This window comes from Chelonia mydas, chromosome 1, assembly GCF_015237465.2.
Source record: "Chelonia mydas isolate rCheMyd1 chromosome 1, rCheMyd1.pri.v2, whole genome shotgun sequence".
Taxonomy (NCBI): Eukaryota; Metazoa; Chordata; order Testudines; family Cheloniidae; genus Chelonia; species Chelonia mydas.
In genome coordinates this window covers 196,010,305-196,027,397 of record NC_057849.1, presented here as the reverse complement: position 1 = coordinate 196,027,397, position 17,093 = coordinate 196,010,305, and the positions used below count along the sequence as shown (strand labels likewise).

General features: G+C 43.2%; 1 protein-coding gene across 2 annotated transcripts in view; it reads left to right on the top strand.

Moving 5' to 3' along the window:
* Positions 1–1,195: 1,195 nt before the first annotated feature.
* Positions 1,196–17,093, top strand: part of LOC102935510 (coagulation factor V) — a 78,733-nt gene continuing 62,835 nt past the window's right edge. Inside the window, exons 1-4 of one of the 2 annotated variants that reach the window (XM_037908809.2) lie at positions 1,196–2,210; positions 10,597–10,688; positions 13,216–13,338; positions 15,637–15,849. In XM_037908809.2, coding sequence (XP_037764737.1) covers positions 13,278–13,338; positions 15,637–15,849 — 274 coding nt within the window. In that variant the 5' untranslated portion in view covers positions 1,196–2,210; positions 10,597–10,688; positions 13,216–13,277. Of the gene's footprint in view, positions 2,211–7,012; positions 7,264–10,596; positions 10,689–13,215; positions 13,339–15,636; positions 15,850–17,093 lie in introns of those variants that run through there. The other variant, XM_037908803.2, reaches the window with a different exon arrangement.

The following is a 17,093-nucleotide window of genomic DNA, read 5'->3' as shown; positions in this document are numbered from 1 at the left end:
TTTTATCTTTCCTGGCGTGGAATTCTTCAGTTGGCTCACTCATCCCAGGCCCTGGGTTATTAACCTCTTGGGTGCCAAGCAGGACTAATTCAGCAAGTCCAACTATGCTTGGCACTTGCAAGTTGTTTTTGTCTGGGAGCCTGACACAGCATAAGTTTGCAGTGTCACAGAAATGGCTTCTTTAAAACAAAGCATCATTTAGTCTTCCACTCAAGGTAAAAAGCACACAAAGCCAGGATATAAAGTAAACAGTCTTACATGCATATTTCCTTACCTAAGCTTAACCTCTCTAGCCATAGCTCAGGTAGGTCTGGTTTATTCCCATCTTGGAACTGAGAAGAACAGCATACGCTGCTTGCAGCATGCTGCCAGTGTATCACAGGGAGTCTTCCAGCATGTCTGCTTTTTCAGATATATCGAGTAGCCTCTCCCAGCTCACCCAACCCCACTCCCTTTTCTACGGTCTCTTCAGGTTTTATATCTCCTTTGATCCCAGTCTTAGCCCTTGGGAAGTGTAAACCATTCTGGCATAGATGGAGCCACACAGGTGGAACCTTCCCCCATTGATGGCCCAGTCATTGTTATCTTAGCTGCTTGAAGGTGTGTATCAGAGGCTGATTCATCTTTGTCATTGTTTTACCTTTTCTGCTCAGTTTTTTTAATAACCCTTTTTATAGCCTCCTTTGACTTAACTCTTGGCATTCAGTCAGCAACAAAACATGTAATAGGGAAAGTGAGGGACACTATTCATGAATAATACTACAGTCATTTTCCCCATTCATCAGTCTTTAGGGTTATCCTCCACATTTTATAGAAGCGGAAACTGAAGTAAGTGACTTGTCCAAGGTCACACACAAAATCTGTGGCAGAGCCAGAATAGGTTCCCAGTCTCCTGAGTCCTAATCCAGTGCCTTACCCACAAGACCATCCTTCCCTTCTGCTTGTTTAGTATATTAAAAATAAGTCATTAAAAAGGTAGAAAAAAGAGCTGGCAGGAAAAATACTGCTTCTACTCTGTTTGCTGTATCTATTGTACCTGCTATCTGTCTACCATCTTTTCACCCACATCTATAGCACTGACTAACTAACTAAGCACTGAACTAAGCACTGAACTGAACAGGTAACTAAGCACTGAACACAGTAATACAGATCCACATGGCATAATCCGTACAGGACTTCATAGTTGATTCTGCTCCTTGTGTCTCCTAAGTTTGCATAAGTAGTTGACTTTGTTAGGAGGGTTTTGAATGGTGTTTAAAGGAAGACTGGCAAGAAGGAAGAGTGATTATAACACAGTAGGGTCTCTAATGTGTTTTAATCATGTCTGGGAACAGGCAGTCTTAAGCCCTCTCTGCTGGGAGAGTAAGACTGTGATGGGGAAACCAACAAATGCACACAATAGCAACACAAAGCTTTCTCTCATAGATGTGACTGTGTGTCAGCCCTACTCTGAGATGTAGGTGCATCTAATGATTGATGCTTTGTGCTAAATATCAGTGACCTGCATTTCACATCCAGGGCAGCAGGTTCTTTCCTGCCCTTCCCATCCCACATGTGAATGGTGCGGGATGTAGGGCTGCCACTATTTAAAGTTAGTCCAATGAGACAAAGGTCATGACGTTGCATCAGTGCCTTGCAACAAAACTTCTGATGCTCTGTCAAACATAAAGTGACAGACATCCCAGGCAAAGATCGTACCTTGACACTAGGAGACAGACCCATGTCTACTTGTTTCCTGTTCCTGGGGAAAAGGCTGTATGTTAGGCAGGTGGCGTTCTCTCCAAAATAGAGGTGGTACCATGATACCTGCAAGCCCCTAGGACACAAGCCAAGCTGATACACAGACCAACATGGCATATTGTTTGTTTATTTCAGGTCACTCCTTAAATTCTTCTTGTGAGCTGATTTCGTGTTAGGGAAAGATGCTGGATTGAGACAGGTGGACAGTGTGCTGTTTTCCTGGAGAGAAGATGGGAGATGTCACTCTAAGACTGGATAGGTTTCTGAAGTTGGTGGGCAAAAATCCACTGGTCATGGTGCATATCTGCACTAACACCACCGCTTCACATGATACCTCACAGACTATAGAGGACTTCAGGGAACTCGAAAGCGTGCTGAAGGAGAGGAATGTCAGAGTGATCTTCTCTGAAGTCCTTCCTGTCCCAGGAGCAAAGGAAGACAGAAGACACTGGAAGTGAGCTGTTGGCTAGGTAAATTAGTGGAGGGTTTTAGTTTGTGGAAAATTGGTCCACCTTCTATGTAAGGAGGTGGCTGTACAATTTGAATGGCCTCCATTTCAGTAGAAGAGGACCTAATCTCCTCAGCGGGAGGCTAGCTACAGAAGTTAAGGAGGGGATTTAAACTAATAACAAACGGGGAAGATAAAAAGAGGGAAGATAATGAGCACTCAGAACAAAATTGGGATGTTTGGGGTGGGGGAAGTAATCAAGGGACGTGAAGAGAAGAAATTCTGTAATTGCCTATACACCAGTGCTAGGAGCCTGAGTAATAAACAAGAAAAATTGGCATTGCTGCATTTATGAGCAGAAAATTTGATCTGGTTAGTATGTATTAAACTTGGTGGGGTGAGTCACACCATTGGAATATTAAAATTAATGGTTATAATGTGTTTAGGAAGGATTAAGTGGGCAAAACGGGGGAGAGAGTGGCATTCTGTCAAAAATGGCATTACCTGTTTGAGTCACTGACAGTTTGGAAGCAAATCATCTCGAATGCTTATGGATCGATGGTCTAACCGACAAAGCTGAAGATGGGGTATTAACTGATGTCTGCTACAGACCATGAAATCACATTAGAGAACAGGATGACTGTGACGGGTTGGATCACGGAAACCCCTTTGGGACTGCCAACTGTTGTGCTGAGACTGCCTCTGAGCCCCTTTTCCCTGGCAGCTTGGGACCTCAGTGCCCTGTGTGGTTGGAGCCAGACACGGTCGCCTGCTGCAAACACAGACCCAGGTCTGAACCACGTCCCCCAAAAGCTGCAGGCTTAACTGAAAATAGCTTAAGAAGTGCACCTGTCTCCAGCACTCAGATGCCCAGCTCCCAGTGCGGTCCAAACCCCAAATAAATCCATTTTAAGCTTTATACAGGATAAACTGATAAATTGTTCGCCCTCTATTACGCTGATAGAGAGGTATGCACAGCTGTTTGCCACCCCCTCCCCCAGATATTAATACATATTCTGGGTTAATTAATAAATAAAAAGTGATTTTATTAAATACAAAAAGTAGGATTTAAGTGGTTTCAAGTAATGGCAGACAGAAAATGCAAGGTTTCAGAGTAGCAGCCATGTTAGTCTGTATCCGCAAAAAGAAAAGGAGTACTTGTGGCACCTTAGAGACTAACAAATTTATTTGAGCATGAGCTTTCATGAGCAACAGCTCACTTCATCGGATGCATTCAGTGGAAAATACAGTGAGGAGATTTATATACATAGAGAACATGAAACAATGGGTGTTACCATACACACTGTAACCAGAGTGATCACTTAAGGTGAGCTATTACCAGCGGGAGAGGGGGGACCTTTTGTAGTGATAATCAAGGTGGGCCATTTCCAGCAGTTGACAAGAACGTCTCTATTCAAGCCTAAGTTAAGTGTATCCAGTTTGCAAATTAATTCCAATTCAGCAGTCTCTCGTTGGAGTCTGCTTTTGAAGTTTTTTTGTTGAAGTATTGCCACTTTTAGGTCTGTAATCAAGTGACCAGAAAGATTGAAGTGTTCTCCAACTGGTTTTTGAATGTTATAATTCTTGAGACTGGGAGTGGATGGGTCATTACACAAAGTAAAACTATTTCCCCATCTTTATCTCCCCCCCCCAACTGTTCCTCAGACGTTCTTGTCAACTGCTGGAAATGGCCCACCTTGATTATCACTACAAAAGTCCCGTCCCCGTCCCCCCCGGTCTCCTGCTGGTAATAGCTCACCTTAAGTGATCACTCTGGTTACAGTGTGTATGGTAACACCCATTGTTTCATGTTCTCTATGTATATAAAACTCCCCACTGTATTTTCCACTGAATGCGTCCGATGAAGTGAGCTGTAGCTCACGAAAGCTTATGCTCAAATAAATTGGTTAGTCTCTAAGAGACTTACAGACTACCAGCCCTTCCAGCCACTCTCCTGATCCTCCAGTACTACAATGTGAGTGGCAACTGGCATGCTTGGTTTCATTCATGCAATAATAGGACAGTAAATAACACCTGTCGGGCTCGGGCTCGGGCACCTCCCTGTCTCCCCAGGGGACCGGGCAGTTCTGTGCTCCTAACACTATGTTTTAACATAAGTGGTGCAGGTCAGCAGCGGAGCCCCGCTTAAAATGTGGGGTCGCTGCAGCACCCCCTGCACCCAGGGCTGCCGACGGGGGAGGAAGAGGCAGCTGCCGCGGGGCCTGGCAATTTTAAAAGGGCTCGGGGCTCCCGGCCGCCGCTACCGGGGTGGGGGCCTCAAAAATGAAGCTGCGCACAGGGCCCCACTAACTCTAAATCCGCCACTGTTTGTTTAGGTACAAGACTATGCTGGTTAGAAAGCAGCCTGGCTCTGAGAGACGAAGTAAACGCAGCAGTAAAATTTTATATATAAATTATATTAGTTGCTATCAACTTCCCCTTTTTTCCATTTGTTCTAATGACAAATGGGAAAAAGGAGAAGTTAATAGAAATTAACATAAATCACAAGATAGTAACGGTAGAAACTTAAGAAAAGAAGCAAAAGGACACAAAGAGAAATTTTCTTGTCTTTATTTCTGCTTGCCATAGAAATTTTTAAATACATTAGGAACAAAAGGAATCCTACAATGGTAACTGGTCCATTACTAGAGGAAATAGTGGAATTGTCAATAATAACACAGAAAAGGCAGATGTGTCTTTGATAAATATTTCTGTTCTACGTTTCGGGGGGAAAAAGCAAGACAGTAGTTTCATCTCATATGATTATGATGAAATACTTTCCATTCCAACAGTAACTAAGGAGAATGTTAAACAACAGCTACTAAAGTTAGACATTTTTAAATCAGCAGGTCTGGATAATTTTCATCCAAGAATCTTCAGAGCTGGCTGGGGGGCTCTCTGGCCCCTGCTATTGATTTTGAATAAGTCTTGGAACACTGGGGAAGTTCCAGAAGACTGGAAGAAAATTAATGTTATGCCAATACTTAAAAAAAATACATGGGAGGACCAAGTAATTATAGGCCTGTCCGTCTGAGGTGGATCCCGAGCAAAATAATAGAACGGCTGATGTGGGACTTGACGATGAAAGACTTAATGAAGGATAATGTAATTAATGACAATCAACATGGGTTTATAGGGTGACAAAATCTGTTTTCTAACTGGATATCTTTTTGGATGAGATTACAAGTTTAGCTAAAAGTAATAGTGTCAATGTAACATACTTAGACTTCTGTAAGGCACTTGACATGGTATTTTAATTTGTCAAGAAATTAGAATGACACAAAATGAACATGCCACACATTACATGTATAAAAACATAGCTAACTGATACATTTACAATTTCATTTTGAGAGCTGAGGAATCATCATCCAGTGGGTATGTTTCTGGTGGAATCCCATAGGGATCAATTCTTCTATGTTGTTTAACATTTTTGTCAATGACCTGGAAGAAACTATGCAGGGAACAAAAATTTGATAATAGAGTATTCTTCAGTCTAACAGACAAAGGTATAACAAATGCTACAGGTACCTACATGGAGAAGAGATTTCTGAACATAGACTGCTCTTTAATCTACCAGAAAAAAGGCATTACAAAATCCAATGGCTGGAAGTTGAAGCTAGACATTTTTAGACTGAAAACAAGATGCACATTTTAAGTGAAGGTAATTAACCACAGGAACAATTTACTAGAGATGTGGTGGATTCTCTGTCACTGGAAATCTTTAAATCAGGATTGCATGTTTTTCTAAAAGATGTGCTCTCATTCAATCACAGTTATTAGACTTGAAGCAGGAGTTAATTCAAGCAAGTCCTATGGCCTGTGTCTTATAGGCAGTCAGACTGGATAATGATAATGGTGCCTTCTGACTTTAAAATCTATGCATCTGTGAGAGCCAGAGAATAGAACAGTACAGCATGGACAAATGCCCTGTAAATGTATCCCAGAGCTAGAGTTGGTGGTTGGTTACATCCAAAATTAATTGGGTGGAATTGCCAACATGTTTTTGGTTCAAAGTGTTTTAAATTGAACCTAGTTTTCTTTGTTAGTTTTTTTTTTTTTACTTTTTTGTAGTTTCATTATTTTTTTTTGTTTAAATTTTTAGCAAAGACACTGTCAAAAAGATCACTGGAACTTTGCATTTACCTAAATCAGCTATTTTTCTTTTACCAAAAAAAACCTGACAATGGGAGAAAACCAAAAAGAGTTAATATCCATTTTGATGTTTCTGATTTGTTTTTTATGTAAAAAAAAAAAATCAACAAAAATTATCCAAAAAGGCTTGAAAATGTTGATGTCAAATTTCAACAATGTCAACAAATTTTCACTCAAGAAAATCATTTTAGAGACTTTTTTTTATAAGTCTCTAGAGCCTGTCAGTCCCCAGGCCCTGAACTATTTCTTGCTCTTTATCACCCAGCATGCCAGGTTTGCAGGATGCAGGATCTCTCCCCCTCAAAATTGGAATAATCCCTGAAATCCAAGGATATGTGACATCTCTAGCCAGGTCCCTGCCCCCAGTGCCAGCACTGCCCCTATGCTTCATCACCCTGCAACTCAGCCACATAAACAGTTTTTATTTGGGCCGCTGCCCCTAATACCCTACTGCCCTAATAGGCAACGACCCAGCCAACCAACTCTGCCTTATGTGGTTGAGGCTGCTTGTCCTCTGTGCTTGGCACACAGCAGGGAAGATGTGGGGGAGGGAGGGAAAGGCAGCCTGAGCAGCTGTTTATCTCCCCTCTGATTCCTGTCAGCAGCAGGAGGAGGTGAAGAGCAATGACCTGGGTGTCACTAACACCACCCCCCCTTCTTGCATCACGAACCACAGTGAAAGCATTTCCCCAGCAGTAGCAGCAAAAGCAGCAGCCACTGCCTCATGTGTCTCCCAGTGTGACATCAGCAGGAGCTTGCACCATGGGGCTCTCCTGCACGCACCTCCTTCTCTTGATGCTGCTTGGTTTGTGGTGGCCAGGTTTGGCGTGGCATCGGGTGGGAGCAGCTCGGGTCCGGGAGCATTACATAGCCGCAGAGACCACCAGCTGGAGCTACAGACCCCAGTCCAAAGAACAGTTCAGGTAAGAGTAGGAAGATGTGGAGGCAACCAGCTCCCTCCTGGGCTGAAAGGGACTTGAGTCTCCTAAGGAGTTTGTGCAGAGCTGGGCTTAGGGCCTGATCCATCCTGTGGAAGTCGATAAGAGTCTGCATTGATTCCAGTTGGATGAAGCCCTTAATTCAGTTCAATGCTATCAGCTGTTTTATTCACACAATGTGATTTTTTGGAGCAGTTTTTATTGATGCCATTTTGACAAAGGCAAACTTGGACTCAGTCCCATGTCCTCTGTGCCCCCCAAACTGTCACTGGGATCAATCCTACATTGAGAATTTTTGCATGAGTCTCGGGAGATTCTGCAGCTAGGTGAAAACATCAGAATCTCAGCTTTCATTTCAACAGTAAAAAAAAGTTTCTGGCCCTCACAGTTGTGTAGAAAAGCTCAAAAGCCACAAGGCAAATAAAAAAACTCTCAACATTATTATCTGTTTAAAATCTCATCATTTGGGGGGAAATATGAAGTTATTTTTATTTGCTTTTTGGTCACACTCACGTCACATTTTCCAAATTTTCTCTGCAACCACTAAAAATGTACTGTTTTGGGGGGGGGGGTTAATTATTTTTTATTTTTTTAAAAAGCTGAGATTCTCATGCAAACTTTTGATTCAAGTGACTGGGGCTTTAAGAAAAAACATCAAATGTCGCAGAACTAACCAAAAAAATCACCAGAGTTGGCAAAACTACATCTATTTTTAAATAAGAAAAGATCCTTACAAAAAGCACCATAGATTTTTAAAAATGTAAATGAATAATCTAGTTTACTTTCTTTATGGTTGCTTACTAAGTACATTTCTTCAGCTGAGGTGATGAATACACAACAGTCAGTTTCACCATGTTCATGCTTTCCGCTCAGTTTCACTTTCAGGTTCCCATGGCAACACTGACAAATTTTTTGGGATTAGTATTTTTTTTTGTGGTTAAAAACCCCCCCCAATAAGTACCAAAAGGTAAATGACTTACAGCTGATATATGCTGCTGAATACTGCAGGCTTCATGGGATCTCCAACAGAATTATGCAATTTTACAACTCTTCAAAGCTGCAAGAACAGACCCTACAAAACCAGACAGTACTATATAGGTGTAACACAGTAGGGTAGAGGTTACAGTAATAATATAAAGAACAGGAGTACTTGTGGCACCTTAGAGACTAACAAATTTCATGGGCTTATGCTCTAATAAATTGGTTAGTCTCTAAGGTGCCACAAGTCGTCCTGTTCTTTTTGCGGATACAGCCTAACACGGCTGCTACTCTGAAACCAGTAATAATATAGGAGACCTACATGAATAGGGAGAGGAGGGAAGGACCCAGGAGGGAAAAGGTGGAGGGGTTAGGTGGCATGGAAGTCGGACAGTCTTTGAGCCGTTTGAATGTTTTTTATTCAAAAAGGGGGCCCAAAACTTCTCTGAATGCATTTAATTGATCTCTAAAGTGATTACCTATTCTTTTATTGGCTGCTAACTCAGAAAGAAGTTGGTCCAATAAAAGATGTTACCTCACCCACCTTGTCTTGCTCATGTCCTGGAACCAACACAGCTACACCAACACTAAAAACAACTCAGGTCTCAATAGGACTGCTCTATTTTGGGCAATTCTTTACAAACAAAATCTCATGTTTTTGAACAGTTGAGGCTGGCAGTGCTGTATATGATATGACCAGGTGTAATTTTTCAGTGCACCCTGCCCTCCAAACATACACCATTTGGGCTTCCCTTCATATGTCCATGACGTTTCCAAGCTGCTCTTTGGTTTCTTTTGTGCTACGTGTATGTCTCCCACTCATCGCTGTGTATAGAAACCAAGCTGGCTAGAGGTTTGGCTCTGTTTACACACACTGGCTGGTCAAAGATTATTTCTGGCTGTACGTTATTGCTAATCCTGGCAGAAACGTTTCAGATTTTTGACATTTCAATTCAAGATTTTCATGAAAAAATGTCAGGTTTTTCTAATGATTCTCTTCCTTTTGTCATAACTTCCTTCTTCCTACGCCCCAGGGTCGGTCAGGCAAGTTCCATCAAACATCATAACATGAGGTCACATATCACCTTTGTGAGGACAAACTCTTGCAGGGAAAAACTCAGCAGTGAGCTCTATAGATCAGAGCCTTCTCTTGCTGAAGTCAATGACAAAATTCCTGTTAACTCATAGGGTCCCCAATTCTGCTCCCCATGGAGTAGACACCTATGGCGTTTCTGCCCGATTCTTTCCTTGCAGGAAAGTGATTTATGGTAATCCACAGCCTTGCAGGGCAGCAGATCTGCTCTGAACTCAGAGGCTGGATCCTGAGCCATCGCCATGGGCTGACCTCCCCTTCATCTACCTGCCCTGCCTCCCTGTCTGTGTACTGTCATCAACTTCCCCCTACCAAGCCTGTGCCTTACATTCCTGAAAGGAAGGTAGGAGACTTTGAGAGGGAGTTGTTGCTGAACGCCCCCTGCAGTAGTTACCAAGAAATCTACCAATCAGCTAGGGATGCATGACACAAAATGTAGCAGCTCTGCCCCTCCAACCTTCATTTCAGCTCAACACCCATCATCCAAGAGCCATGTGCGCTCTTCCTCTTGCTTGCTTGGGTTCCTTCTATAGCACAGGGCATGGGATCCATTTGTGCATATGCTTTTATGCATCAAAAGGTAAAGACAGTTGCCACATTTCCCAAGAAGCAATTTCCTGAATGGCTTTGATCCCTGGGCTGCCTTATAAGAGGCCAGTTTGCTCTTTCAAAGGGGAACGAATCACATTTTCTTTTTTACCTAAAAGTCACAGCAGTTACAGATAATTGCCACACTGAATGATTGTGCTGAGATCATTGCAGGTGATGTTGAAAATGAAGCACAGGGATGGGGGATCCAGGTTCTGCTCCCATCTCTACAGTACACTTCCTTCGTGACCTTGGCCAGGTCACTTCAGCTCTCTGGATTCCTATTCCCCCAACTGTGAAATAAGGAAACTAATGCCAACCTCACAGTAGAGCCGAAAGGAGCCACAGCATAGCAAAACGTGGTTTGTTACATTATTAAACTCTATCACAATAGTGTCCAGAAGCCCCACCTGCGACTGGGGCTCCATTGTGCTAAGTGCTGAATGAACGTGTACTAAGAGACTCCCTGTCCCCAAGAGCTTACACTCTAAATGGACCCAATGGGAGGGGAAACAGATGAAATGATTTACCCAAGTGACAGAGCCAAGAATCGAAGCCAGGTCTCCAGAGGCCCAGTCTCCTGCCCACTCCACTGGACCATACTGAATAGCTAAGGAGCTTTACCTTTAATTTATTTTTTTTAATACTTCCTATTGCAGATTAGAAAATTCAGAGCCTGTGTTTAAGAAAATTGCCTATAGAGAGTATGAAGCAGATTTTAAGAAAGCAAAACCAACAGATACTTTCTCAGGTAAGCAGAAAATAACTTTCAAAGCCAATTTCTTCCATGGGCAGGAAAACATAACCAGGAGATTTTGACTGTCTTGCCTATTGCATGTTTCTAATATATTGTTATGATCATACTGTTGCAGAATGATCCCTTCTGTGGGATCATTCGTGCTCCTGGAACGTCATCTGTATGATGGGTCTGTTTGCGTTGCCATTGCTGGCCATACAGGTGTACATACTGCAGCATTTGCAGAATATGTGGGCACCCATTTTTGGAGGTATTTCCAGAACTTGAAAAATGTGGGTGTTGCTCCCTTCCACTGCTATCAATCTCCCACACATGTAGCGCTGTGCAGAACAGTCACACTGATCACACTCAATCCTCCAACCCCAGGCTCTGTTTGACACCATTTGCCATCCTCTGCCTGGGCTCATGATGGATCAGTGCACAGCTGCAGAGGCTCTCCCCTTAGTACTCCCCATGATGGATTCCACCACTCCTCCAGGAAGAGATGTAAGGTCACCAGGGGAACAGGTTCTGGGGCGTATTAGCAGGTGGGGTGGGTTGCTGTACGGGGGGGGTAGAAGTGGAGTAGTGGCTTGGTGGGGTCGTTCCCTTTGACTTGGATTTTTAAGCAAGCCTGTGTGGGGGACCGAAGCCCTGAACCACCACTATTGATTTTGGATAAGTCTTGGAACACTGGGAAAGTTTCCAGAAGACTGGAAGAAAATTTATGCCAGTATTTAAAGAGCATAAATGGGATGACCAACTGGACGCCAGCAACCTACCGTGATCCAACCTGCAGCGGCGAGTTTCTGATTAGATCCCTCCTGGGTTGACACTAATTTCTGGGATCTCATCCTCCCTTCTCCTTCTCCTGACCCATTTCGAGAACACAGCATGAAAGGCAGTGAGTAATTGGCTGGTCGCTCATTAGACAGGGCCAGTGGTTACCAAGTGGGGAGCAATGCGCTCTCTCTGTAAAGCAATTTGTAACACTGCCAGAAGAATGTCACAGATCTGGTTGTACTCAAACACACCCTCTCCCTACACTCCACTCCAAGGTTTAGTTGAACAGGAGGCATGTGATAATTGTGAAGCAGATAACACACTCTCACGCTCTGCACAGAGCCTAACACAATTGCTCTTTTACTTAATCACATAAAGCACAAGACAATACAGATCATATAGAACACAAGAACCATCCTAAGCGCAATGTGCCTCGCTAGCTCACTCTTCCCTTGGGAGTCCTTGGAGGGACACCTGTGTCCAGGAAGGTAGGCAGGCAGGGTTTCCCCTGCCTCATGCAGGCTGTTACATGGTGGGTGGCTTATCCCACATGGAGTTTCCTTCCCCCAGCCTATGACCTTGCTCTATCCTGCACAGTGCTTCCCCTTCCTGTGTGGCTCTCTGCATTGATATGCCCCTTTCCAATACTTGGCTTCCTTTGTTCTATCTTTTGGTAACTTTTCATTGGTCCATAAAAGCCCTCCCCTCAGATAGGATGGGTAAAACTGGCTTTTCCCTATGATGCAGTCACTGGGTGGAGTGAGGTGCTACTCATTGACAGGTGCTACGTATTTACAGGTAAATGTCTAGTTAAATAAAAAGAAACCACCTTTGCAAGGGTTTGATCCATTTGTGCATCAACGTCAATGGAAAAAATCCTTTTGACTGCAGTGGAAGATGCCTCAGGCCATCGCTACAATACCTTTCTTACCGACCCCATTTCCTCAGCATGCGTTCTGTGACTGCAGGAGCTTTTCTTCCCTGATTGTGAGTATGTCTACACTGCACTGGGAAGTGTGATACCAGCGCAGGTAGGCATACCCACACTAGCTTAAATGTAGCTAACGTGGCTAAAAGTAGCAAAGAAGATGCAGGAGCATGGGCTTCAGTGTGGGCTCCTCCTAGGTATGTACTGACATTGTTAGCCTGCACCTGGGTCTGCACTATTGCATCTTTTCTGCTATTCTTAGCCGTGCTATCTAGATTAAAGCCGCTTGGCAAGGCATTCCCATGCTAGCAACTGCATGTCCCACTGAAGTGGAGGCATACTGTGTGTTGTGAAGGCTGTTGCTCTGGATGTTGCATTAAACACTCCCTAAGAGTTCTGTTTGCTTTCCTAAAACTCTGCTAGTACTGGTGACTAATTTGTAAGGGGAGAAATCCTCTCCCCAGCTTTTAAGCTGTCTGTTCACTAAACTTTCCATCACCAGGAAACAGCCTTTTCTGTTCATGTGCAGAATTTTCCGATGATTTTCAGTGTCTTTTGCTGAATATATAATTCACGACCTCATTTACATTGGGCAACATCTTGTTAGATCCTTGTTTGCCTTTCCACCATCCAGGTATTTCACAGCTAAATCACTGGATAGCATTAATCCTCATTGCACTGGCATTAAATCCTCTGCCTTTATTTTGTGCAACTTGTCCTTTAACAGGAGTTCACTCTCCCGCTCAGGAGAAGGTGCCTCTCTCCCTTTCACTAAGATGCACCATTTGATACTCATTATCTCTTGTTCTTTTTTATGCTGAATTTCTGCAGGACTTCTGGGACCAACTCTGCATGCTGAAGTGGGAGACACTTTAGTAGTTCACTTTAAGAACATGGCCAACAAACCACTGAGCATTCACCCGCAAGGCATAGCTTACAACAAACTATCAGAAGGTATGTGCTGTAAAATGCCATCTATTCTTTTTTTCTACTCAAGACTATATAATCTTAGATAGAGAAGGACCGAAAACCAAGTCCAGGGTATGGACACCATCGACCTTTGATGTCAGGTCGTAATTTGGGCAGCAAGCAGGATGTAATTTGGTCCCCAAGAAAACATGGGCTCCAAGGCTACCTAGGGACTTGAGGGGAATGCCTAGTATAGGTAAGACAGTATGTGTATAGGTCTCTTATTTTCAATCCATCTCTCTGAGTGCTGTGTGCCTTTTGGCAAACAAATCATACTTTTGTTTTGAAGAGGCTGCTTCTGTGTGACTGCGTACTACCACTGACCACAGGCTCCCCGGGAGAACCTCGTGTAGGTGCCAAGTTGTTGGGCCTGCTCAATATCATGGTTGGCAACCAGGGAGGTGTGACCCAGAGACCAAGTCAGGGAGTGGTTGGATCAGGGGATCTCACCCCAAAAAGAAGTGGAGGCACAGCCCTGCCACTTGAAAGGGATGCAGTCGGGGGACTGGAACAGGGTCTCAGAAGGGGTGGCCTACCCAGGGACTATGACAAAGGGTACTTGGTATCTCCCAGGAGGAGCTCAGCTTCTTGCAAAATCTGGCCTTTGGCTGTCAGATGTTAGAGGCATGGTACTAATATACCCTGCTGATTGTCTAGAATGCCATAGAGACCAAATCAAACTTGAGTAAAGCTATCAGTTTAAAACAGTTCCACTCTATCCTGCCAAATGATTTACCAACATCCATTATTAAAATTAAGGATGGAATCCAATTTGATGTTAACTTCTTCTAACTGGCGTTCAATCAGCTAGATTGCATAGAGCTGCAAGTGCAACAAGGGGGTAGAAAATAGAGTGGTGAGGGAGGAAATGCTCAGAAAATCCCCCAAAGACTGATGACCTGTGACCTTTGAATCCAGTCTGTGGCTGTTTGTGCACTAAATGAACTGCACAACATTGTCCTGCCTCCTCACACGCTGTTTACTCCAAACAGCTACAGTTTTCAGAAAGAACCTTACCCTAAAGATTGGGAACTATCCTCCCATACAGTAAATGTTTAAATGTTTGTGTTAAAGAAAATGTATTTATATCCTTTCAGTTCCAAGGCTTTAGAGTTCACGGTATTTGCCACCATTGGTAATGGGTTATTTATTACTGAATATGCACCCAATTTGCACTTTGTGTTTCATTTTCACCAGTGCAAAGTGAATGTAAAGCACTTCCATGTCAGAATGGTAGCATTTTACACTCCCTTTGCACTGGTGTCAGTGACTGCACGTAGGCTGTCAGCTTGCAAATATTTAATTGCATTAGGGTTGATGATGTCATAGGTGGTTCAAATGTTTTGAATCTCAAAACAATATCTGGAAAAATGTTCTCCCTTTTCAGCAACTCTCGAGGGGGTTGGGATTTTTTTCAGATGTTGAAATTTTGTTGAAATTTCAAACTGTATGAATACATTTTTTGCAAAAACGTCCAAGATTTCCCAGCCCACCCCTCCTCCACCCCTCCACCCTCCCCAGTTGTAGATCATCTTGTTCCTTGCTATTAATCAGTTTGTCAGGAGAGCTCTCTGAGGTTTTGTTTAATGCCTTGTTCATATGGTGGGCCCAAGAGGAGTTTTGCTCTCAGCTGAGTAGGAGCAGAGTCGAGCTCTGTCTTGAGGAACGATCACATGTCACTAAAAATCTCCGATTCTGTTTGATGATGGTTCAGGTTGATATTTCACTGATTTCTCATCTTATTTGCAGCTAGAATTTTGATAACCTCCATGAAGCCTTCTTGTTAAGTGAACATTTTTGTTGGCTGTAGACAATGCAAACAAATTAAATACATAAATGCAATGTTATCACCATTCAGATTTGTAATGCACAAAAGTCGGAAGGCTGCAGTGGCTCCTACAGGGCCAGTGTTATGGAGGGGGGCTGGACCAGGATCTTTGGAGAGCTGGTGAATTAGGCAGCTAGTACCTTCTCAATCACTCCTGAATCCAACCATGGAGAGGCTGAGCAGATGTACTATGCTCCCCCACCACATCAACCTGGGTAAATGAAACCGACTACTGGTCTTGATTCTGCTCTCAGGGACACCAGTGAGGATCGGGAGTAACTCTGCTGAAGTGAATGGAGTTACACCATTGTAAAGCTGGTGCAGGTGAGAGAAGAATCAAGCTCTCTGTGTATGGGTGGCAATGGTAGTAAAAACCCTGTTCACACGTTCATCAGTCCCTCCCTCCCTCCCTCAATGCCACCTCTACCTCCCTCTCTCGACTTCTACCTATGCAGGTTCCCTGTATGCTGACCGAACATCTTCTTTTGAAAAACTGGACGATGCTGTGCCTCCAGGCCTGGTGTATAAATACACATGGGAGATCACTGCAGAAATTGGGCCTAAAGAAGCCGACCCTCCCTGTCTCACCTATATCTATTACTCACATGAGAACATGGTGGTGGACTTTAACTCCGGTCTGATTGGAGCATTGCTTATATGTAAAAAAGGTAACCAAAATGCTTTGGGTAGACAAAAGCTATAAAATGTCGGCTGGTCTACTGTTTCAGTGGCCTAGCACGTTCTGATAGTGTTGCTTTCTGTTGTGGTAATGATAAAAACAAAAAAACATAAAAATCAAGCTTGAAGATTGTATCATAATGTGAGAAGGCATTTCATTTCCCTCTTTCCTTCTCGTGTTTCTGGGCAGGCAGTTTAGAGGAAATTGATTTATATTTCCTCTGTCTTTATTTTAGGGCTCAAGGTTACAGTGTTCGGGACTAGCTGTAATGCGCACTAGTTTCTGGAATAATTCTAATTGTAGGCAGGGCTGGTAACACCGCTTTATATTAAAGTTGCCTGACATTTCCCATTTTGAGACCCCCAACTTCAGTTGCTTATAACTTTGTGAAACTTTAACTGTTCAGGCTGGAATTTACCATTCCAGGTGTCTGCCTCAGATTGAATTATTTTGGAAAGTTGTACCCAAAACTGTTCAACTGTTTCCGAGAACGAGGCTAGGAAGAAACACTTTGTTTTGCACATATTAAAAAACCACTAAGACTGTTTTGTTGAGAAACTCTAGCATCCTCATGCTTTGGAGCAGGAATGTGAAATTTGGCAAAGGGGGGTGGCCTTTCTGTTAGGGATGCGCTTTTTCTGTTCACGTGAAAATCTGCAAAATTTGGCTGTGTTATAAGCCTTTGAAAAATTTCAGTTTGCACATGCTTAGTAGTGTCATGCTAGAGTTTAGTGGCTAAAATCTCCAAAGATTCTGTCTTCACTGAGCATGCTCCATCCCCTCATTGATAGTAACTGCTATTCTATATGATCTCAGACAGACATTAGATACTTGCAGCAGATCTGAGATGGACATGAATCGGTGATCTAAGGGAAAGTCTCCTTAGCTCCTTGTCAGTCCCCCGAGCCATCCATTCCACAGAATTATATGTTTTTCCTTTGCTAAAGGCTAGTATATGAGTTATTTAGTTTGGTTCTCTCCTTCCTTGAGAAAAGTTTGTTGTATGGAATGACTTGGGTAGAGCACATTGATTAAATGGGTTTGTACATTTAGTCGTTCCAAAAACAAAACAAAACAAAACCCGGAGCCCACAACGTGATACACACAAATTCACCTCTGCACACATAGACTTCAAGAGGCTTCATGCGAGGGTGGGGTCTGCCCACTCACACTGCATTGTAGGATTGACACCATAGTCACTAATGTTCCTTTCAAGAATTTGGAATGTTAATG